This window comes from Anser cygnoides, chromosome 26 (assembly GCF_040182565.1).
Source record: "Anser cygnoides isolate HZ-2024a breed goose chromosome 26, Taihu_goose_T2T_genome, whole genome shotgun sequence".
In the NCBI taxonomy this organism is placed as follows: domain Eukaryota; kingdom Metazoa; phylum Chordata; class Aves; order Anseriformes; family Anatidae; genus Anser; species Anser cygnoides.
In genome coordinates this window covers 4,754,709-4,776,953 of record NC_089898.1, presented here as the reverse complement: position 1 = coordinate 4,776,953, position 22,245 = coordinate 4,754,709, and the positions used below count along the sequence as shown (strand labels likewise).

The window sequence follows — 22,245 nt, the reverse complement described above, 5'->3', positions numbered from 1 at the left end:
GACCGGTGGCAGCGGCCCCGGGACAGCGGCGTTTGTGCTGCCCCGTAGGTGGGTGCGGGGGGGGGGGGGGGGGGCTGTTTCGCCCTCCTGCTCTGCACCCTGGGGTGCTCCCACACGGGCTGGGGATGCGGCTGCTGGGGATGCGGGAGGCAAGGCGGGGATGCGGGTGGCAGGTGGCGGTGCTGGTGCAGGCTGGAGGGGTGCTGGGGGGGCACTGGGGCGAAGCAGGACGCTGGGACTGGGACTGGGACTGGGGCTGGGGCTGGGACCGTGGCTGGGACCGGGACCGGGACCGGGACCGGGACCGGGACCGCGGTGCTGGGGCTGCCCGGGGTAAGGAGCGCAGGGCCTCGGAAGGGTAACGCTGCCCTCTTGCGACCATCCCATGGCGCTGCCTTCCTCCTCCCGGGCTCACCGGCACTTCGACGGGAGGGGAACGCCGTCGTGACCGGCTTCCTTCCCTGTTCTGAGCGTTATTCTATATACAGGAGGGTTGGGGAAGAGCCGGTGCTTACAGCAGCGCGTGTCCCTTCTCCCAGGGACTCACCTCGCTCAGTTTAGGGACACCGAATCTCAGGTGGGCAACGAACGGCTGCATGAAGAGTTTTGCAACTTAATTCAGCTGATAAGGCCCCGTGGTGCGTTACAATGCCCCATGTATGAGTTAGGGGTGGGATAAGGCCCCGTGGTGTGTTATTACGATGCCCCATATATGAGTTCGGTGTGGGATGAGGCCCAGTAGTGTGTTATGATGCCCCATATATGAGTTTGGTGTAGGATAAGGCCCCGTGGTGCATTACAATGCCCCGTATGGGATTGCTGTGGGTGGGATCGGAGAGCAATCGCACCCACACCTTATATTACAATCACTCCCAAGCGTGACTTCAAGGAAACAAGCTTGATTGCATTGATTCTGACCTGAAAAACTTCACAGGCCTGTAATAACGGATGAGCAATCACAACAAAAGGTGCTTGAACTTTATGTGGGATGTGAATAACAGGAATTGTAGAGGCGCTGTATTTTCACTGCTCCTATTTCTGCTGCGGTCTGTGGGGTAACGGTCACTGGGTACCGACAGCTGGGACACAGGGCACAAACCCCAGGTCTGGCTCAGGATTTGTCCACCGGACAAGGCGATGAAGCCACACACCCTTAATAAACCCAATTTTTCCCAATCCATGCGGTGACCGCGGAGGCTGTGGCTGCCCCAGCACCGTCACAGGGGGCTCCCAGCCTGGCCCCAGCACCCCCGGGGATGGGGCTCCCGCAGCACCCGCGGACGGCCTGTCCCGGTGCCTCGCCGCCCTTATGGCGAGGGATTTTTCCTAATTCCTCCCTAATGACCCCAACTCCTCCCTAATGACCCCCCCTTAACTTAAAGCCATCACCCCTCATCCCATCACTGCGCCGCCTGACCCCGACCCCGCTCCCCAGCCCCGCCAGGCTGCCCCAAGGCCCCCCCAGGAGGGGAAGTGGCTTTTTTTTTGGCTTTTTTTTGGCTTTTTTCCCCCCAAAGTGCCCGGCGCGGCGCTGCCCAGTTCCTTCCGTCCCTCCCCCCGGCCCCCGGGGCGGCCATTGCGGCACCATCATGGCGGCCGCCCCCGTCTCCTAGCAACGCCAGCACTTCCTGGAGGAAGGGGCGCGGCCCCCCGCCCCCAGCCGCCATTGGCTGCGGGCAGCCACCTCCTCACGCTCCCATTGGTCGGCCCGCTGAGGGGGGCGGGGACTCGGCTTTCACGCGGGCGGCGCGGGGTTAGCGCGTGCCCGGAGGGCGGTGACGTAGAGGTGACGTAGGAGGCGCCGGGATCCCCCCGTGCCCCCCTGAGAAGGGGTCGGGGAAACCCCCCCGGGGCGGGGATGGGGGGGGCTGGGCGGGATTGGGGGGGGTCCCATGGGGGCTGGGTTTGGGGTGCAGGATTTTGGGGGGGTTCCATGGGATTGGGGCTGTGCAGGACTGGGGGGGTCCCTTGGGGTCGGGGCTGTGCAGGATTGGGGGGGGATCCCCTGGGATCGGGGCTGTGCGGGATTTGGGGGGGGGGGTCCGATGGGGTCGGGGCTGTGCGGGATTTGGGGGGAAGATCCCATGGGATCAGGGCTGTGAAGGGTTTAGGGAGCATTCCATGAGATTGGGGCTGTGCAGGATTGGGGGGAGGGTTCCCATGGGGTCGGGGCTGCGCAAGATTTCAGGGGGGGTCCCGTGGGGTTGGGGCTGTGCGGGATTTGGGGGGGTTCCCATGGGATCAGGGCTGTGCAGGATTTGGGGTGGGATCCCCTGGGTTTGGGGCTGGTCGCAACTTGGGGGGGGGATCCATGGGGTCGGGGCTGTGCAGGATTTGAGGAGGGTTCCCATGGGATCAGGGTTGTGCAGGTTTGGGGGGGTTCCCGTGGGGTTGGGACTGTAGAGGATTTTGGGGGGGGGGGTTCTGTGGGTTTGGGGCTGTGTAGGATTTCAGGGGGATCCCCTGGGATCGGGGCTGTGAAGGATTGGGGGGGAGGGGTCCCGTGGGATCGGGGCTGTGCAGGATTTCAGGGGGGTTCCCATGGGATCGAGGTTGTGCAGAATTTGGGGGGGGTCACATGTGGGCTGGATTTGGAGTGCAGGATTTTGGGGTGGGTTCCATGGGATCAGGGCTGTGCAGGATTGGGGGGTTCCCATGGGGTTGGGGCTGTGCGGGGTTGGGAAGGGGTCCCGTGGGGTTGGTGTTGTGAAGAACTGGGGGGGGGTCCCACAGGGTTGGGGCTGTGCAGGATTTGGGGGGGATTCCACGGGACTGGGGCTGTGCAGGATTGAGGGGGTCCCATGGGATTGGGGCTGTGCAGGATTTGAGAGGGGGGTCCCATGGGGTCGGGGCCGTGCAGGTTTGGGGGGGGATCCCATGGGATTGGGGCTGTGAAGGACTGCGGGGAGATCCCATTGGGGTTGGGTCTGTGCAGGATTTGGGGTGGATCCCCTGGGATCGGGGCTAGATAGTGGTGGGGGATCTGCTCCCCGCTGTACCACAGGACCCCAAATCCCCCTGGATCCAACCCCAGCTGCACCCCGGCCCCCTCCTCAGCAGGGATCTGCAGCCCCCCCTGGGATCCACCCCCGGGAGGGATCCACAGCCCGCAGCCTCCTTTTGGGGATCCGCTCCCCACCCTCAGCCCGGGACCCCCCCTCCCCCTGGCTGGGGGCTCGGTCCCGCTCCCAGCCCCGGTGCCCACCGTCCCCCCGCCACCACCCGCAGGTGCCGGATGCCCCCCGGCCGCTTGCCCGCGGCGCTGCCCCGCGCCATGCGCCTCGTCCGCTTCCAGGGCCCCGGGGGGGGCGAGCCCCGGCTGGGGCTGGAGGAGGAGGAGGGCGGGGGCCTGGTGGACCTCAGCGGGGCCGAGCCCTCGCTGCCCCGCTCCATGCGAGCCTTCCTGGAGACCGGCGAGCACGGCCTGGCCGCAGCCCGCAGGTGGGCTATGGGGCCCCGAGGTGGGCTGCAGGGTCCTGAGGAGGGCTATGGGGTCCTGAGGTGGGCTGCGGGGTCCTGAGGAGGGCTATGGGGTCCCGAGGTGGGCTATGGGGTCCTGAGGAGGGTTACGGGGTCTTGAAGTGCGTTTTGGGGTCCTGAGGTGGGTTATGGGGTCCCGAGGTGGTTATCGTAGAGTCCTAGAATCACAGAATGGTTTGGGTTGGAAGGGACCTTAAAGATCATGTAGTTCGACCCCCCCCTGCCATAGGCAGGGACACCACAAGAGTCCCAAGGTGGGTGTCGGGGTCCTGAAGTGGTTATGGGGTCCAGAGGTAGGTGCTGAGGTCCTGAGGCAGATGATAAGGTCCCAAGGTGGATTATGAGGTCCAGAGGTGGGTTGTGGGGTCCCAAGGTGGGTTATGGAGTCCCAAGGTGGATTACAGGGTCCAGAGGTGGGTGCTGGGATCCTGAGGTGGGTGACGGTCCAGAGGTGGCTGCCAGGGTCTGGAGTTGAGTGCTGGGGTCCCAGGTCGGGTTACGGGGTCCTGAGGTGGATTACGGGGTCCTGAGGTGGGTTACAGGGTCCCAAGGCAGGTTATGGGGTCCAGAGTTTGGGGTCCCGAGGGTCCCTGGTGCCGTCCCCATGCTCAGCCCCATCCGGAGGCGGGTTATGGGGTCCAGGGTTAGGGTCCCGAGGGTCCCTGGTGCCGTCCCCGCGCTCAGCCCCGTCCCCGCAGAGCGCTGGCCTCGGGCCAGCACCGCCTGCCGAGGGCGGGGGCGCGGCTGCTGGCCCCCATCGGCGACCCCGAGAAGGTGATCTGCGTGGGGCTCAACTACCGCGACCACTGCCTGGAGCAGGACGTCAAGGTGCCCAAGGAGCCCCTCATCTTCAGCAAGTTCCCCAGCGCCATCGCCGGGCCCTTCGACGACATCGTGCACCCGGCCGAGAGCAGCGTGAGTGCCCCGCGGCCCCCGCCCCGTGTCCCCCCCCGGCCCCATCCCAGCTGGGGGGGGTGCAGCCCCCCCGAACCCCGTTTTGTCCCCCAGGAGGTGGACTGGGAGGTGGAGCTGGCCGCCGTCATCGGGAAGACGGGGCGGCACATCCAGGTAACGGCAGCGCCTTGTGCTGCGGGGAGGGGGGACATGGATGTGGCCCTGCCACCTTGTGCCCCCCCCCTCCCAGTACTGGCTGAGTGTGTGTCCGTCCCCCCCCCAGGAGTCGGCGGCGCTGGAGCACGTCGTGGGCTTCACCGTGGCCAACGATGTCAGCGCCCGGGACTGGCAGATGCGGAGGAACGGGAGGCAGTGGCTGCTGGGGAAAACCTTCGACACCTTCTGTCCCCTGGGGCCGGCCATTGTCACCAAGGACTCGGTGACAGGTGGGGACGGGACGGGGCGGGAGGTGGACCCCCGAGCGTGGGGTCCCCGAGGCGTCCCCCGGGGTGACGCGTCCCCTGCGCAGACGTCCACAACCTGAGCATCCGCTGCAGCGTCAATGGGCAGCTGATGCAGAGCAGCAGCACCAAGCAGCTCGTCTTCAGGCTGCCCCAGCTCGTCGCATGGGTCTCCCGGTACGTGCGGCACCGGGAGGGGGGGGGGGACGGCACGGGGAGGGGGGGCCGGCAGCGTCCCGGCTCCCCCCCGTGTGTGGGACCCCGGCCGATGGCTCCCCTGGGCCCCCCAGGTTCGTCACGCTGCGCCCCGGGGACGTGCTGCTCACGGGGACCCCCCCCGGTGTGGGGGTTTTCCGGAAGCCCCCCGTGTTTCTCAAGGTGAGCGCGGGGTGGGGGGGGCTCGAAACGGGGCCGGGAGGATTGGGGTGGCGGAGCAGGGGTTGCCTCCCTGTCGGATTACACGCTGCAGGCTTTACGCCTTCCTCCCCCCGCCCCTTCTCACCGACCCACCCAGCGCCCCAAATTTCCCCCTCCCAGGCTCCCAGCTCGTGCTGGAGGTGGAGACCCCCGCCCCGTGGCCCCCTCCCCACGCGCCCCGCTCCCCGCTCCCCCTTCCCCACGGGGCGCGCACCCCTTCAGCCCAGGAGCCCCCACTTTGCCCCCCCGGAGCCCGCAGCGGGCGCGGTGCCGCCAGCGCCTCCTGCCTTGCAGCCAGGCGACGAGGTGCGCTGCGAGATCGAGGAGCTGGGCGCCATCTGCAACAAGGTGGTGTGAGGACCGAGCCCCCCCTTGGCTTCGATCGAGCCCCCCCGGCCCCGGGCCTCGCCGTGCCGCGACGGCGTTCAATAAATGCGCCCGAGGAGGAGGGTGCTGCTCCCCCTGCGCCCGCAGCTGGGTTTATTGCTGTGCCGCGTAGCCGCGGGGGGGCTACGGCTGCACGAACTGCTGGATGAAGGCTCGCAGCTTCCCCCGGCCCTCGGAGGAGCGGAAGGGTCGGGCGAGGTGCAGAAGGGGCCCCGCGGGGCTCGGCGCCTCCTCCAGCACCTGGGGAGGGAGAAGGGGGGGGGGTCACAGCGAGGCTGCTGGGGATGGGGCCGGGGGGCAGGGCCCGGCCGTGCTTACCCCCATCTCCTTGAAGGTCTGCAGCGTGCTCAGCGCCAGGCTCCGGGTGGGGCGCTCTGGAGGGAGAGAAATCCCCGAGGGAGCCCCCTCCCCATCCCACCTGCAGCCTGGCAGGGGTGGGGGGACCCCCGCCGCCAGGCCCCGACTCACCCAAACCGTCCTTCTCCGCGAGGAACTGCTGCAGCGCGCCCGCGCAGGCTGCCTCTGCGGGGGGAGCGGGGTCGGCGCCAGGGCTGGGGGGGAAAACCCCGACATCCCCCCCGCTGCGGGGCAGCACAGCCCCCGTGGGCTTCAGCGGGGGCTGGGGCTGCGAGGGTGGGTGCTGCTGATGTGCCTCAGTTTCCCCCAAAGCCGAGCAGGGCTGGGGTGGGGGTAGAAGAAGGGGCCATGGGGGTGTCCTGGGGGGGGGTCCTACCAGGCTGGGGCCAGCTGGGCTGCTCCAGGAAAGCCGCCGCTCGCGCGTAGGTCTCCAGCACGGGGCTCAGGAGGCGGCAGAGGAAGAGGAGGAGGCCAGGCGAGCCTTCGGGGTCTCGGAGCTGGCGGGGGGAGAGCCCGAAGTGGAATGAGTTTGTGGAGCCTCGGCGCCCTGCCACATCCCAGGGGCATGGAGGGGGGGGGGGGGGAGCCCCCGCGCACCTTGAAGCAGCGCTTGCAGACGTCCTCGCTGTCGCTGTCGCTGTCGGTGAAATCCACCTCGGCCCAGGGCTGCCACTTGCCGAAGGGCCGCGGGGCCAGGTCGCACAGCCAGCGCTCGTTCTCCGACTGCACAGCGACGCCAGGCACCCCTGAGCTGGCACCGCGCGTCCCTGTCCCCTCACCCCGGCCCGGGGGGGCCCTCCCCAGCCCCAGGGGGGAGCAGGGGACAGGTGCCCCAGTCCCTTGTCCCCGAGCAGGACCGGAGGGCGCGGTGAGGGCTGAGCAGAGCGGGGGCACCCACCTCATCAGCCTCCAGCAGCCCACACAGGATGAGCTTGTCCAAGACGTCCTGGCTCTGGTGCTCGAGGGGCTGGCAGGGCTGCCGGAGAGGAGAGGGGGCTGGTGAGGAGCCGGCGAGTGCCCGGCCACCGCCACGCGACGGCAGCGGTCCCCGTGCCGCCCGCTCCCACCTGGAGCCCCAGCAGGCTGGGGGGCAGCAGCTGGAGCAGCGCCAGGGTCTTGTGGAGCAGCTCGTCCTGGCTCAGCGTGATGCTGGAGGGGCAGGCGGCCGCCCCCACGAAGGGCAGCATCTCCAGCAGCAGGGCGCGGATGGCGCAGGCTGCCGGCAGAGCGGGGCGAGCGGTGTCACCGCGGCGTCACCGCTCCCCAATTCAGGGACACCCCCACCCCATGCCCTGCTGCTCACCTCCCACCACCTCGCCGGCGAAGACGGGCAGCAGGGCTGCGCTGTGCTGGCTCAGCTCCCAGCGCGCCTCCACCGAGACCTCGGGGACCACCAGGACGTCGCCAGGGGGTGCGAGGTGGTAGAGGGCGACGTGGGCTCTGAGCAGGGCCAGGCTGTGCCGCACCAGGGCGCGGAGCTGCCCTGAGAAGCCCACGTCGCGCTGGCGCACCAGCGTCTCCTCCAGGAGCCACGCGAAATCCGACATGAGCCGGGAGAGCAGGACGCCCTGCAGGGAGAGGAGGCTGAGCTGGGCTGGGGGCTCCGAGGGCAGCCTGGAAGCCCCCCCCCCGAGGGGGCCTCGCCTCACCTGGCGGTGCTTGTGCAGCAGCAGCGCGGACGTGATGCCCACGGCCGTGACGGCGGAGCAGGCGGCGCCGTCTGCGGGGAGCGAGAGGTGCTCGTTCGTCTCCCTTGGCACTCGGTTGTTTGCGCTCTATTTCCAGCACGGGCGCTGCCAGGCAGCAGCAGGAGCAGGGACACGCAGCCCCAAGGGCGTCCCGCTCCCCCCGCAGCCTGCACGGCCAGGCGGGCGGCTCAGGACAGACGGACGGACGCCCCCCCACCCCCCCCCCAGCAGCCCCCTCACCGCTCAGGGCGTGCAGGCCCAGCTTGGTCACCATCATTTTGTCTTCTGCCTCCGAGCCGGGAGCCGTTCCAGGGGCCAGCCCCTCAGGCTCTGCCCTCTCGCTGTGCGGCTGGCTGCAGATGTAGAAAAGGGGGTGAGAGAGGTGGGAAAGGGGAGGGCTGGGAACAGGCGTGGGGGGGCGGCGAGGCGCTGCCGCGGGCTTACTGCGTGCCGAGGATGGTGGGCAGCAGCAGCTCCTCCGGCGGCTTCCCCGCGCTGCTCTGTCTGCTGAGGGTTTTGGCCACAAACTCCTGGGGAGGAGGACGGAGCCGGTTACTGCCAGCAGCCCTCAGCACCACCGAGATGAATCCACGCCCTTGGTCCCACCAAGAGCCACCCCATCGAGCCCCAACTGCCCCTAGGCGTGGGCTCCGCGGCTCTCCGGAGAACGCCGGATCCCCCCAGAATCCCCAAACCTTCCCACGCATCCCCCAGAGGTTTGCAGAGCCCAGAGCACCACGGCAGCACGTCCCCTGGGGCCCGGCCGCATCCCGGCAGCCAGCTCTGCCCCAGAAGCCGGACGCGGTGCCGCGGTACCTGCAGGGAGAAGGGCTGGGCGAAGTCCACGCGGGCGCAGCCGAGGCGTCGGCGCAGGGCTCGGCACGCGGCCCAGAGGCAGGCGCTGAGGCTGAGGGGCCGAGCGCCGTGCTGGGGGAGAAGTGGGGTTCATTAATTCGTTAATGGGGCGGCAGAGGGGGGGCGCCCCCACCCCGATTCAGGTGCTGCCCCAGGGCAGGAGTGGGCTCGGGGCCGCTCACCGCTCCGCTGCCCTCGAGGCAGTCGGGGGCCAGGTCGTAGGCAATGCCCACGGGGACCAGGAGGACATCGGGGACGGCGCCGTCCCGCACGGCTCGGTACACCGGGGCCAGCCACTCGTGGGCAGCGGCCGAAAGGCGCCGCGGGGCGCAGGGCTCCTCCAGGAAGATCAGCAGAGGCTGCCGGCTCCTCAGCACCTCCTCGACGTACTGGAGCAGAGGAGGTGAGGCTGGGGGTGCCGGTGGCACCGCAGGGACACGCGGGAGCTGCCACCCCCCACGGCCAGGGGGGCTTCAACACAGCCCGACAGCCTCACCCATCTGCCAGCACGTGGTGCTGCAGGTCCAAGAAGCCTTCACCGGGCGCTTTGGGTGCTCGGGGGGGTTCTTTCCTCCCAGCACGGGGGGTGAATGTGGGAGCTGGACTTACCGAGGCAAGCACAGCACCTGGGAGCCCTCCGTCCTGGCCGCTCGATGTCTGCTCCATCCCCACAGGCAGGAAAACCCCTCCCAGGCGGCGAAGCAAGGCCCTGTTGGGGAGGAAAATGCTGTGGGTGGCCCCCATGAATGGGACCGTGTTCTCCCTACCACCCTTCTGTCCTCCCTGCCACCCCTCTGCCCTCCCCACAGGCAATCTCATTCACCCTGTGCAGGGAAGCAGCCACGTGCCGGGCTGGAAAAGGACTCCCCGTGCCTTACCGGAGGCGAGGGCTGCAGTTCAAGCTGCCCACCGTCACCCTGGGCACCCCCAGGCCGTGGGAGAAGAAGAGGAAGGAGAGGAGCAGCCCGTCCAGCCGGGATTTGTGCGTGGAGAGGAAAACCAGCGGCACGTCGGGCTGCGGGGACGGAGGAGGCGATGAGGACTGGGTGCTGAGGGGGAGATGTGCAGCCGCGGCGTGCCGGGAGCGGGCGGCCGGGCTCCTCACCGTCGTGGCGGCCCTCAGCACCATCTCCAGCTGCCCTCGGTGGAGCTGCACGCTGAGGAAGAGGCGGCTCAGGAGCCGGAGCAGGACCCAGCTGCACAACCTGCGGGACGGGGCAGCACAGCAAGGCAGTGAGCACCCCTCTGGGGGCCGTGGCTGCACCCAAAGCCCCCGGAGAGCTCGGCCAGGCTACGAGACGGCACCCAGGCATCATCCGGGGACGTGGCCGCTTCCCTCAGCTCCCTCACCCTCCTCCCAGGCACAGTCCTGACCCTCCCCTGCCTCAGTTTCCCCAGCCAGGCACAAACGGGGCTGTGCGAGACGGTTCGCTTCACCGCATCGACTCCCGATCTCACTGCTCAGCTCCCATGAAGCAAATAAACAGCTTTATTATAAATTAAGTTAAAACACTAAAGGCTGGATGTGACAAGACCACCCCCCTCTCCCCCCGGTAACAAAAGCTCAAGTCAATTACCCCTCCATCTCCCCGTCCTCCCGCACGCTGCTTACGGGAAGGATCTGAACGCTTTTATCCCCTGGGTAATTTCTTCCCTTTAAATACTTCAGACTGCTCAGAAGGTTCTTTTATTACAGCTCAATCAGACGAGCAATTAGGGTACAATGCAACCTTTAATTGCCAATTTCTCAATGACAGGAGGTAAAAAGGAAAAAAAAAAAGGGGGGGGGGGGAGAAAAAGGAGGAATTTTTTTTTGCTTTGCTTTGATTTCCATCCCCCTGGTGTGGCTCCCCCCCCCCACCACCACTCCAGCACTGTGTTCCAGCTCTGCGGAGGGGAAAATGTCCCTAGGAGGCCGTGCGAGACCCCCAAGGAGCAAACTCCCCCCCGGCAAGGGGCTCCATGCCCCAACCGAAGAGCAGGAGGGAGCTGGAGTGGAGCAGCGGGACTGGGAATGCCCCAGCCAGGGGCTGGGAGCTGCCGCGCGGCCCCGCACCCACCTGAGCACGGGGAGGGAGAGCGGGGCCTGGATCCCAGCCAGGATCTCCAGGGCTTTCTCCTTCCACCGCCGGCGGGACTCGCTGTCCCCCTCCGAGCCACGGGCCTGGCCGGCAGCGACGTCCCGTACCCTGCAGGGAAGGGGAGGGAGACGAGGTGGGAAGCGCGGGTTAACGCGGTTTTTTTTTCAGCCAAAGCCGCTCTGAGTTACAGTAATCACAATGTACCGGCTGCCAGCCCCGTGCTGGATAATTAGCAGTGACAAGGGGCGAGGTGACAGGTGCCTGACGAGGCCACGTCACCCGGCGCCGCAGAGCAGCAGCAGCCAGAGACCAAACACGGAGCAGCCTCTGCGCGAGGACGCGCCTCTGCAGGGCCCGGGTCCCGCTGGGGAGGTGACACCGAAGCCCCCGGCTGTCCCCACCGACCTGCGGCTGCGGCAGACTCTCTCCGGGAGGTCCCTGGGGGTGTCGGCGGGCACCTTCCAGTCCCAGACAGCCAGGAAGCAGCAGAGGCGTCGAACCAGCCAGCCCCGGTACCTGGGCACGGAGACAGAGCGGCGTGCCGGCGGTGAGAGCAGCCGGGGCTGCGGGACAGAGCACCCCCCTGCTTTTTTAGGGTGCTGTTACCGCGTCAGCCCCCCTCGAACTCGCTCTATGCACATTTAAGACTTTTCTCCCTGTTTTACAGCTGGGGAAATGGAGGCACCAGCACTCTGCTCGGTGCAGAGCGCTGCTCCAGGCCGCCCCACTCCTCACCGGATTGCTGCCCGCTTTCCTGGCACGTAGAAGGAAATCTGGCATTGCTGGAGAAGAGCTGGGGGCTTCCAGGCTGCGAGGAAAGCTCTCCAGGCACCCTCCAGCCCTCCCTGCCTCAGCAAGCCACCCCTCCATCTGCTGACATGTCCCCGAAGCTGCTCTCACAGCAGCTCTGCCAGCACCAGCACTGCTGCACACGTCCCAAGCCAGGGACTTTCCCAAATCCACCCCATATCTGAGCTGGGCAGCACCACTGGGTCAGAGAGGGGTGTAAATGACGTTCCAGACGTTGCAGAGCGCGGGGGACCCAGCGTGCGACGAGGCTGTGGGTGCCCAGGCAGGGACAGAGGCTCTCCACACCTCCAAGCTGCCTGCTTCTGATCTTGGCCTCCCATCTCCAGCCTCGTTTTTAGCATCCCGCAAGTCCTGAGGCGCTCCGAGCGGAGATGAATTATTCAAAGAGTTTGAAAGCTGGGAGCTGGGATATTTCAAGCAGAAGGGAGCATAATGACCCGATTTGGAAAAATACAGCGCGGAATTGCTGAGCCGCCAGGGACCGCTCGGAAAGGGAGAGGAACCGGAGGAGTCCGGCACCTCCGAAAACTCGGGCTAAATTCAACGACAGGCGTTTGGCAAGCGAGCGGCTCCTGGGCGGCCACGTCAGCTCCTCAGCTGGAGCAGAGGCTGGTTCACACCAGCTGAGATCCCCACGGGGCCGCGGGGAGGAGGAAGCGCATGGGGGCTGGCGAGGCCATCTCGCGTCTCCCAGGGGTGGGAGCGAGCTGGCCCCGCGTGCGTGAGCTTCTCCTTGTGCCGGAGCCAGAGGGGAGAACGAAAACACCCTCTGCCCCCTCTCAGGCTCTTCCCAACAGCTTCAAGAGATCAAGTTTTGATTTAAGGAGTCCCAAGCCCTTGACACTGTGGCTGACCGCTCTTCCAGGCCACGAGGGTGACAGTAAGCAGAGGAACGGACCAAGCCCTTTCCTCTCTGCTGTTATTATCGCTCTGCACTTGGAGATGTGGCTTCCATTCAAAAAATAATTAACGTGACTACTTTCTGGACTAATTAGTGAGCGAGGATGACAGAGAGGCGTCCCTGCACTCCAGTGCAGCAGGGGAAGTCAGTTCCCCAGGGATTCAGACAAGAACAAAACCCAGAAAAAGGGATTTGCCCAGCGTCCCTGGCACGGGGCTCTGCTCCGAGCGCCCACGCAACAACCGGTACCGACGGCCCCGTCCTCACCTGGTGTCTTCCTCCGTCACCTGGGCGGCGCTGCAGAAGCCGAGGGAGGAGAGCTGCGCGTGGTAGAAGCCATCCTGGGAGCAGGGCAAGGGAAATGGCTGGAGGTTAGCCCAGACCAGCTGGGAAAGGCAAACCCACCGCCACTGCACCCCCAGCCCCTCGGCCGAGCCCCCGCAGCGGGCTTACCCAGCTCCTCGGCGTGCAGGTCTGGCAGCAGCGCCCCGTGAGCGGCCGGTATTTGCCCAGAAAAGGGATGAAAATTTCCAGTTTCTGCCCTGAATCACAGACCCAGGTTTTCATCTGAAGAGGGAAAGAAAGACAGGGAGAGGGAGGGATGGCACGGAACCTCCTCGCCCTGGAAATATGAAGTGCAGGCAAACGCGCCCCCAAATGCACCGGGGCAAGGAGAAGTCCCACTTCTAAACTCTCTGGGGAGAAATAAAGCTGCCACGTGCTGGTGCAAACCTCCCGTGGCCAAGTCCCAGGTTCATCCTGCAGCTGCCTTCCTCCCCGAGCAGCCCCCTACATTTAGCTTTTAAAGGGGGCTTGTAAAAGAGATGGAGAGCAACTTTCTGCTCGGCCAGATAATGACAAGACAAGGGGAAATGGTTTTAAACTAAGAGATGGGAGATTTCGATTAGAGGTTAGGAGGAAATCCTCCACTCAGAGGGCAGTGAGGCACTGGCACAGGCTGCCCAGAGAGGTTGTGGATGCCCCATCCCTGGAGGTGTTCGAGACCAGGTTGGATGAGGTCCTGAGCAACCTGATCCGGTGGGTGACATCCCTGCCCGTGTCAGGGGGTTGGAACTGGATGATCTTTGGTAGGTCCCCTCCAACCCGAGCCGTTCTATGATTCCAGGATACATTTGTGTGCCACTGTCACCGGAGGAGCGTGGGGACCTGGAAATGGTGAGACCAGCACCCTGGGGTGACCACCGTGCTCCAGCAGGAACAAACCCTCGGAGAAGCGTCCGGCACAGCCCGGGGAGGTCAGCTGGGGAGAAAAGGGCAGGAGAGAATCAGTGAGAGTCGGGGTGTGCAGGAAGGCTGTGGAGGCCCCTTGCCCCCACGACAGCAACCAAGAGACCTCTCCCCCCACAACCAGGGTGGAGGTGATGGCAGCATGGGACCCACGGAGTGCTGGGAGGAGGTGCTGAGCCCCTCTCCCCACTTCAGGCATTCGAAGGGAAGGGACCGGCTCCTTGGTGGGGAAATGAGTTGTTCTACTGCAGAAAGAGAGAAAGGGAGGGAAAAAAACAGCAATCAACGCTCCAAAAGCCCTCGGGAAAAGAATTTGTTCTTTGTAATACAGCTCCGGCACGGCTACAATTGACTTTTCCCTCCCACACCTTCCTCCCCGCAAGCGAGGAGTTGCCAATCTGTACCCAACAACCCCATGGCATCACCACGACACAGAGATCCCCAGGACAGCGAGGACGGGCGAGAGTCGTGCAGGCAGGGTGGGATGTAACGCTGTCCTTCTGCAAATCTCCCCTCCCCAGACACCTGAGAGACACTCGGGCTGAAACCCTTGGTGCTTTGCAGCCTGGGCTCCACGCTGCTCTTCAGGGAGATGTTTACACCCCAAAATGAAGGAATAATCCTTGATTTTCAATCCCAGATTTTCAAACCCAAGCAAGGAGCTGCTGCATGACACCAGCCAACAGCAAACGCACCCACTGCTGATCAGCAGGGACACTTCTCCCTCTAAAAAAACAAATGCAGAAAAGTAAACCGTGCTAATGTGGCTCACGGATGCCAGGAGGAGAGGGGTGACAACCACAGTGGGGACATCCCAGGGTCACTCGCGTGCCCACACGCGAGACCCCTCCGGCAGAGCCGGTGCAGCCCGCGGAGGCTGCAAACACTTCTACCCCCGCTTCACTTCGGAGCAGAGATTTTAAAGTCATTTTATTCCAAGAAACAGCACTCAGCGAGGCTTCTCCTGGCAGCGATGGGAGCGCGAGCGCTTGCTCACGCAGAAAAACAACCTGTTTTTCAAATCTAGCAGGGGAAAAGAAGGAAACAGGGGCCTGGCATCAGCCTGTCCTGGACCTCCCGGGCACCTGGGGGGAACCCACAGGGGACCCGAGCAGGGTACACCATGCCTGGGTACACCGGGGCGCTCGTGGCACGAGGGAACAGGGCCAGCACGCGCTGGCACTCACCGCGTCCCCACCACGGGGACAGGCTGTCCTTGTCCCTGGGGAGCCTCACCTGCCTTCGGGCTGCGACGGCGTGGGGGGGACGCTCGGTCTCGGTGCGGGAGGGGGACGCTGCCCCGTGTCCTGTGCCACACAGCTGGGGAAGAGAAGACAGAAAGTGGGCAGAAAGAGTCGGTTTGGGGTCTGGTCCTGCAGAGGGGGGCTGCTGGCACAGGGCATCCCCACGGACCCCACAGCGCTGGGGAGGGGCAGGGGGAACAGACCCTGCATGGGCCCCACAAAGCTCTTGGTGGGGTTTGGGAACCCACCCCCACAGACCCCACGGGCACCATAGAGCCTTGCTCGTGGGGAACACACCCCACGTGGACCCCTTACACCCCACATGGACCCCTTACACCCTACATGGACTCCTTTCACCCCACATGGGCCCACTGCACCCCACGTGGACCCCTTACACCCCACATGGGCACCACACACCCTACATGGGCTACACACACCCCACATGGGCCCCACACAGCCCACATGGACTCCTTACACCCTATATGGGCCCATTCCACTCCACACGGACTCCTTGCACCCCACATGAGCCCCACACAGGCCCCACAGAGCCCCGGGGTCTTTGGGAGCCCATGCTGCACGACCCCACAGGGCCCTGGGGAGGGCACAGGCCCCACACAGCCCCTGTAGTCGTGCTCTGGGGGAACCCACCCTACACAGACCCCCAGCCCCCCCAGGGCCATGGTTTGGGGTACGCCCCCCCCCAAGGCCCCATAGAGGCCCCACAGGCCCCGGCCCTGCTCACCACCGCCCGGCCCGGCCCTGCCCGGCCGCCCCGCTCCGCCCCCGGATGGGCACGGCCCGGCACGGCCCCTCCTGGGCCTCGGACCCCGGGGTGGTGGCCATGGGCCTGTGTCCCCCCCCCAGACCCCCCCAAATCCCGGTCCCCGCCCCCCCTTGTCCCCCCTGTCCCCTCTTTGTCCCCCCCCCCCGTCCCCGACCTCCGCAAGGCTGGGAGCCCGCGGGGGCTGCGGCGGGCAGGCCTTGAGTGAGGGTGGTGAGGGAATAAGGGGGGGGGGGGAAAGAAAAATTTAAGGGAAAATAACAAGTAAGGAAAAATAAAAAGGCATTTATATAGAGGGGGGGCAGCTGCAGAGCGTGGGCTGGGGCTCGGGGCAGGGGCGCTACGTCCTGCCCACCCCAGGCCCAGCTCTTTCGGGGTCCTCCAGCTGGCTCTGTGTTCTTCCAGGCTTTTTCCCTCTTTTTTCTTTTCTCGTTCGTCACTTTTTGTGTGTGGGGGGGGGAGCTTTTTCTCATTTTTTGGCTCTTCCTCAGTTTTTCGATCTTTTTCTCACTTTTTTCTACTTTTTTCCCACTTCCCACCAGACCCCGATAGCAGCGGAGCATCGCCCGGCGACCCCGGCAAATCTCACCCCGCGAGGAAGCTTTCACGCAGCCCAGCCCATAGTTTTTAAAAATTTTCAAGCATTTTCTCCGCAAAGTGCCTGCTGCGGCTTTTCACCCCCCGGCGCGCCGCCGCCAGCCGCGCGGTGGTGGCCATGGTTACCGTATCTCCCCTTCCCTGCCTCGCGCCGCGCTGCCATTAAACCCAAGTACAAATAAAGCGCTTTCACAAGCCCCGGCGGCCCCGAAGCCGCTCCCAGATCCTTATTTTTAAATATTTGAATGGAAAGAAGCATTTTTCCCCCATGAAGAAACAGATTGCCCCCGCCGCGTTCGCGCCTGACCTCCCTCCGCAGGCGAAAGTGGCCAAATGTTGTCACCACCCCGAGAAATAAAGCAAATAGCACGGGACGGAGGGAGCGCGCCGCAGGGCTGCGATCGAGCTCGTTTCCATCCCCGGCGAGCCCCAGAGCTGCAGGCTGAGACCTGGCAGGAGCTCGTCACACCTCAGCATCGCCCGCACTGCTCCCGCACCAGCGCTTTCCCAGTCTGAGGCAGACTGGTACCAGTTCTAGCCAGCCGCTGGGCCTGAGCATCCTCCCTGGCAACAACCTCTGCACCCGAGGGAGGAGGCTGGGCGCAGCAATTAACGTTTCTGCTCAATTAACCTCTCCCTGCGCTTCCCCATCGCTGGCGGGGCCGCGGGTTGGCTCAGCAGCAAGTGTGGGGTCAGCCCAGCCTGAGCAAGCCCCCGAGCCCCCGGCGCCTCCCCCGGGGAGCACCGCATTCCAGAGGCATGTGGACTGACGCCACACGCTTTGGGGTCTAACCAGGGCTTTTTTTACAAGTGTGTTTTTTTTTTTTGTTTTTTTTTTTAAGCTTTAATCCTTGGGATTTAAAAATACATATATATGAATTTACATGGCCTCTTTTTTGCAGCAAACCTGGTTACGCTGAGTAGGGGGGATTTTAGTGAGTCACCATGACAACCCGGGTGCTGTTTTGGGGAAATTACCGGGGAGAGAAGGGCTGTGAGAGCCTGGGGAGTGGGGGGGAAGGGGTAAAGGGGGCTGGAGGCAGCACTGGGGCTGGGGCAGGCATCAGCTCCCAGTGGGGCCATGCCCAGCTCCATGGTATCAAGCCCAGTGTTATAGGACCATGCCCAGCCCCATGGGATCAAGCTCAGTGTTATAGGACCATGCCCAGCCCCGTAGGACCATGCTCAGCCTCATAAGACCATGCTCAGGGTCATAGGACCATGTCCAGCTCTATAGGACCAAACCCAGCCCCATAGGACCATGCCCAACCCCCTAGGACCATGCCCATTTCCATGGGACCATGCTGAACCCCACAGTACCATGCCCAGTCCATTAGAACTATGCCCAAACCCATACAGCCATGGCCAGCCCCATAGGACCATGCCCAACCCCCTAGGACCATGCCCATTTCCATGGGACCATGCTGAACCCCATAGTACCATGCCCAGCCCTACAGAACTATGCCCAAACCCATACAGCCATGGCCAGCCCCATAGGACCGTGCCCAGCCCTACAGAACCATACCTAGCACCATACAACAATACCCAGCCCCATAGGACCATACCCAGCCCCATAGGACCATACCCAGCCCCATAGGACCATACCCAGCCCCACAGCTCACCTCGATGCGGGGTGCAAGGCGGTGGCAGATGGGGGTTGGGAGGGCACGGGGCTAGGGCTGGCCAGGGGCCAGGGTCTCGGCGTGCGCAGCGGTCCCGGTCGCACGCCCTCTCCCGCGCCGCTGTCACCCCAGCACTGTCCCAGCGCGCCGCGTCGGGCCAACGGCCGCCGGCCTCTGCTGGCTTGGTTGGGGAGGGAGGGGGGAAGTGTCCGGGCTGGGAAAGGGCTTCCAAAAAAAGCTCAACCCGGTTTCGGGGTGGCCGGAGGCGATGTCCCTGATGGGATGGGGAGGTGGCGGGGGGCCAGCACCGCTCCGCCACTGCAGGGGCGAGCTGTCCCCAGCCCTGTCCCCCGGGGCTGGGCTCGGCATGTGCGGCCCCACGTCCTCCGCTTCTCCCCGGGCTGGTGGCAGGGGGGCACGGGGTGGGATGGGGGCACGGATGGGGTGAGGAGCCCGGGAATATGTGGGTCAGGAGGCAGCAGTGTGGGGCACGGGACCCTGGTATAAGGCAGGATTTGGGGGGGATCCTGCAGCACTGGGGGCACCAAGCAGTGGTGGGGGTCACCATGCACCACTGCGGGGCACTGTGCACCATCGTGAGTCATGACACAATGGTGTGGGTCGCGATATACTGGTGTGGGTCACCACCGTACACTGGTGTGGGTCACCGTGTGCCGTCGTGAGTCACGGCACAGCAGTGTGAGTCACGATACTCCGCTGTGGGTCACAGCGTGCCACCAGGAGTCACGATACACCAGTGGGGTCATGACATGCTGGTGGGGGCTGCAATACAGTGGTGGGGGTGATGCTACACCACCGTGGGTCATCGTACACCGGTGTGGGTCATCATACACCACTGTGAGTCGCGATACACCGGTGTGGGTTGCAATGCACCATCGGGAAGCACAATACAATGGTGTGGGTCACGATACACCAGTATGGGGTGTGGGGCGCTGCTGTGGGGTGCGACACACCATCCCGAGCCACGATGCACCAGCGTGGGTCACAGCACACCACCACACAGCACTGTGGGTCCCGATACAGCCGCGTGGGTCACGACAAAGCAGTGTGGGTCACACCGACATGGGTCACATCGCACCACCGTGACCCCCACCCCACAGGCACAGCTCACGAAACCCCCTCCAGGAGACCCCCTGTCCCAAGGCTGGGCAGCACAGCCCTATATCAGACACCCGAAAATCCCACCCCCCCCCCCGGTCATTTCACGTGGCACCATTGCAAACGGCCAGCACGGGGCTTTGTCCCCGTCCCCCGGCGCTGCCTCCCACCCCTGTCCGGTTCAACATCCTCGGGGTCGGGCCCTGCGGGAGGCAGCTGCAGGGATTTATTCTTTGGGGCGGGGGGGGTTGGGGGGTGTTTTTCTAATTATTATTTATTTTCCCCGTGCGCTGCCATAAATAACCGACCCCGTCCAAACATTTTGTTCCCGCTCGCGCTGCAAACATTCCTCCTGGGCGGGCGACCCGTGGCCACGGGAGGAACTCAGCTCCGAGCGCTGCCCTTGCACCACGGGGGGGGTCCCAGGGCCCCCCGGCCCAGCAGGGGCATGGGGCGAGGTGGCTGCTCCAGCTGGGCTGTGCCCCCGTGTCCCCTCCGCGGCGTCGAGAAGGAAATGATTTTTTTTTCTTATTACAAAATATCTTTTATTGTTAAAAGGCAGCGGGCCCCGGGACTGGGGGGGGCTCGGCTGGGACACCCAAAAAACAGGGAGAAAAGCGATTTCCTGGGGGCACCGTGTGTAGGGTGGGGAGAAAAATCCCTGAACCCCCTCACTGCCGTTCCCGGGCTGGGGTCTGCCTGCTGAGCATCCCAGCACGGCTGGGGACATGCCACCAGGCTTGGGGACAGGGGATGTGTGGCATGGCGGCACGTGCCCCCAGCCCCGCGGGGCCGGGTTTCCCGCGGCAAATTTGGCAGCGAGACGAGGCAGCGGGCGGGCAGGCGCTGCCAGCCGAGAGCCTGCTGCCTGGGGAGGAAAACGGGAGGGGGGAAAGGGAGAAACGAGGAGGAAAAAGGGAAAATGAGGGGGAAAAGGGGAAAATGAAGAGCCTCAGTGCGAGCGGGGTGCCCCAAGGGGACGGCCACCGGGACCGGCAGAGACAGCGAAGGCGAGAGGGGTGGAAGGAAGAGCAAAGCTCCCCGAAAACCGCGGCACGAACCCGTCGTAGCGTCGGGGGGCTGGGGAGGCAAGGCGCAGTGCCTCTGGGGGGGGGGCGAGCCCTTCACCACGCCGTCCGGGCGCCGCGGCGGCAGAGGATGCGGCGGAAAGCCTTGCGGAAGTCCTGGTTGAAGACGGTGTAGATGACGGGGTTGAGGGAGCTGTTGCAGTAGCCGATCCAGAAGAAGAACTGGAAGACGCCCTCGGGCACCTTGCAGCGCCGGGGGCAGATGGCGCCCAGGCTGTAGAGGAAGAAGAAGGGGAACCAGCAGAGGACGAAGACGCCGATGACGACGGCCAGCACGAAGGTGAAGCGCTTCTCCCGGTTCGCCTGCGCCTTCCTCCGCCAGGGGCCGGGGCTCAGCGTGGGCGCCAGCACCACCCGCCCTGTCCCCGTGGCCAAAGTGTCCCTGGGGCGCCCCGTGGGCCGTGGGGACCCCTCGGACCCCCGATCGGCCCCCGCTGTCGCCACCGCTGCCGCCGACAGCTCCTCGGGGCTGAGCAGCGAGGTCCTGTCCGCCGGCAGGGGATGGGGTCCCCGGGTGTCCCCATCGGCGGTGGGGGGCGCGTTTGGGGGCGCCGAACTCAGGGGGCTGGGGGCGGCGGGGGGGCTCTGGCCGCGGCGGTGGCGGCGCTTGGCGATCAGGTAGATGCGCAGGTAGACGAGGATCATGATGAGGCAGGGGGCGAAGAAGGAGCCGATGCTGGAGGAGAGGATGTACCAGGCCTCCTCGTTGAGCTTGCACTGCGGCCGCCCGCCCGGCGCCGCCTTCTTCTCGCCCTTGTAGACCAGGGGCGGCAGGGAGATGACGGCGGCGATGGTCCAGACGATGAGGATGCTGCACTTGATGCGGCGCGGCGTCCGCTTGGCGTTGTACTCGATGGCGCGGCTGACGGACCAGTAGCGGTCCAGGCTGATGGCGCAGAGGTGCACGATGGACGAGGTGCAGAAGAGCACATCCAAGGCCAGGTAGATCTCGCACCACGTCTTCTGGAAGTACCAGTAGCCCAGCAGCTCGTTGGCCAGCGAGAAGGGGATGATGAGCGTGGCCACCAGGATGTCGGCGGCCGCCAGCGAGACCAAGAAGAGGTTTTGGGGCGCCCGCAGCGAGCGGCTCGTCAGCACGGCCATGATCACCAGCACGTTGCCCGTGATGGTGAAGAGCACCAGGAAGGTGATGGCGGCCGCGATGGCGGCGGTGGCCTGCACCGAGTACCCCCCCTCGGGGCTCTCCATGGCGGGGGACGGGGGCACGGAGCCGGGATCCGGCCACCGGCGCTCAGCGGCCCCCCGGGACGCGGGGGACGGGGCGGGAGGATGAGGATGGGGTGGGTTGGGGGACGGGGGTCCCGCTCGCCATCCTGCTGCTGCTGCTGGGCTGCCCGCACCCTGCCTGCCCCCTGACCGCCCCCTGCCCGTCCCCGGTCCCGGTCCCGGTCCCGGTCCCGGTCCCGGTCTCGGTCCCGGTCCCGGTCCCCGCCTGCCGGTGCCGGTGCCGGTGCCACCGGGCTCTGCGCCGCCGGGCGCCGCCTCCGTGGGGTTTTGATCGGGCGCGGGAGGGCTCTGAGCCGCCCCCGCCCCCGGGGCGGACCCGGGCGGCACCGGGGACACGCGGAGGAGCCGGGGGATGCGCCGGGCTCAAACCCGCCCCCCCCGGATCGTGCCACCCCCCCCGGGATGGTGTCCCCCCCCCCCTCCGGTGCTTGCATCCCCCCTAATACTTGCGTCTCCTCTGGACCCTCGTCCCTCCCCAGTACCCGCGCCCCTGCCTCACTGCCAGCCCCCCCAGCACCTGAGCCCCCCCAGCACCCCTGTCACCCCCCCAGCACCCCTGTCACCCCCCCCAGCACCCCTGTCACCCCCCCCAGCACCCCTGTCACCCCCCCAGCACTGTCACCCTCGGACAGGAACCGCATCGTGCGCCAGCACCCACGTCCCCTCCCAGGCACCCTTCTCCCACCCCTTCCTTTTGGGGTCCCCCCCGACCCCTCCTCGCTGCCCCTGTGCCCCCCAGGGCTGGATGAACCCCCCGATCGCGGCCACCCCGCAGCCGCCCCCCAATTTGGGGCACTTTGGCCCTAAACCTGCTTTCCCCCCGATCTCCCCGCTGTCTCCGACCCTAAGGGGTTTGGATGGGGCACCCAAGCAGCTCCAAAAACCGATGGCAGAAATTCCTGGAATTGCCCCTTTTTGCCATGATTTCGATGCACTCAGGACCCGACCTTGCCCAGGTTTCGAGGCA

At 65.6% G+C, this 22,245-nt stretch overlaps 3 protein-coding genes across 4 annotated transcripts; 1 reads left to right on the top strand and 2 right to left on the bottom strand.

Annotated features, from left to right (window-relative positions):
- Window positions 1-1,757: 1,757 nt before the first annotated feature.
- Window positions 1,758-5,717, top strand: LOC125181005 (fumarylacetoacetate hydrolase domain-containing protein 2-like). Its single transcript, XM_066983387.1, has 8 exons — window positions 1,758-1,832; window positions 3,229-3,441; window positions 4,179-4,395; window positions 4,489-4,548; window positions 4,658-4,820; window positions 4,904-5,012; window positions 5,126-5,213; window positions 5,547-5,717. Exons 2-8 carry the CDS (start codon window positions 3,236-3,238, stop codon window positions 5,607-5,609), a joined length of 906 nt encoding a protein of 301 aa, XP_066839488.1. The 5' UTR covers window positions 1,758-1,832; window positions 3,229-3,235; the 3' UTR covers window positions 5,610-5,717.
- Window positions 5,699-15,675, bottom strand: GPAT2 (glycerol-3-phosphate acyltransferase 2, mitochondrial). Of its 2 annotated transcripts, XM_066983382.1 has the most exons (21): window positions 15,566-15,675; window positions 12,785-14,899; window positions 12,599-12,672; window positions 11,026-11,136; window positions 10,600-10,728; window positions 9,645-9,744; window positions 9,418-9,554; window positions 9,149-9,248; window positions 8,722-8,928; window positions 8,501-8,611; window positions 8,129-8,214; window positions 7,925-8,037; window positions 7,646-7,716; window positions 7,300-7,564; window positions 7,064-7,212; window positions 6,895-6,972; window positions 6,594-6,719; window positions 6,373-6,493; window positions 6,108-6,161; window positions 5,958-6,013; window positions 5,699-5,879 (listed from the first exon to the last, which is right to left on the bottom strand). In XM_066983382.1, the coding sequence occupies exons 2-21, from the start codon at window positions 12,896-12,898 to the stop codon at window positions 5,763-5,765; spliced, it is 2,319 nt and encodes a 772-aa protein (XP_066839483.1). In that variant the 5' UTR covers window positions 12,899-14,899; window positions 15,566-15,675; the 3' UTR covers window positions 5,699-5,762. The 2 variants fall into 2 exon arrangements, with proteins under 2 accessions (XP_066839483.1, XP_066839484.1); XM_066983383.1 differs by lacking the exon at window positions 5,699-5,879 and having other exon boundaries at window positions 5,970-6,264.
- A 4,249-nt stretch (window positions 15,676-19,924) lies between these two features.
- ADRA2B (adrenoceptor alpha 2B) lies at window positions 19,925-21,520 on the bottom strand. Its single transcript, XM_013200998.3, has one exon. The coding sequence runs from the start codon at window positions 21,237-21,239 to the stop codon at window positions 20,067-20,069; it is 1,173 nt and encodes a 390-aa protein (XP_013056452.3). The 5' UTR covers window positions 21,240-21,520; the 3' UTR covers window positions 19,925-20,066.
- Between the last annotated feature and the right edge of the window lie 725 nt (window positions 21,521-22,245).

Bases quoted from the DNA above. Each gene is read 5' to 3' on its own strand.
- LOC125181005 (XM_066983387.1), top strand. From the start codon at position 3,236: ATGCCCCCCGGCCGCTTGCCCGCGGCGCTGCCCCGCGCCATGCGCCTC. The intron at 3,442-4,178 runs GTGGGCTATGGG...CCGTCCCCGCAG, and splicing joins GGCCTGGCCGCAGCCCGCAG to AGCGCTGGCCTCGGGCCAGC. The intron at 5,214-5,546 runs GTGAGCGCGGGG...CCTGCCTTGCAG, and splicing joins AGCCCCCCGTGTTTCTCAAG to CCAGGCGACGAGGTGCGCTG.
- GPAT2 (XM_066983382.1), bottom strand. From the start codon at position 12,898: ATGAAAACCTGGGTCTGTGATTCAGGGCAGAAACTGGAAATTTTCATC. The intron at 7,213-7,299 runs GTGAGCAGCAGG...CTCTGCCGGCAG, and splicing joins CGCCGGCGAGGTGGTGGGAG to CCTGCGCCATCCGCGCCCTG. The intron at 6,162-6,372 runs GTAGGACCCCCC...CTCCCCCCGCAG, and splicing joins GCCCAGCTGGCCCCAGCCTG to AGGCAGCCTGCGCGGGCGCG.
- ADRA2B (XM_013200998.3), bottom strand. From the start codon at position 21,239: ATGGAGAGCCCCGAGGGGGGGTACTCGGTGCAGGCCACCGCCGCCATC.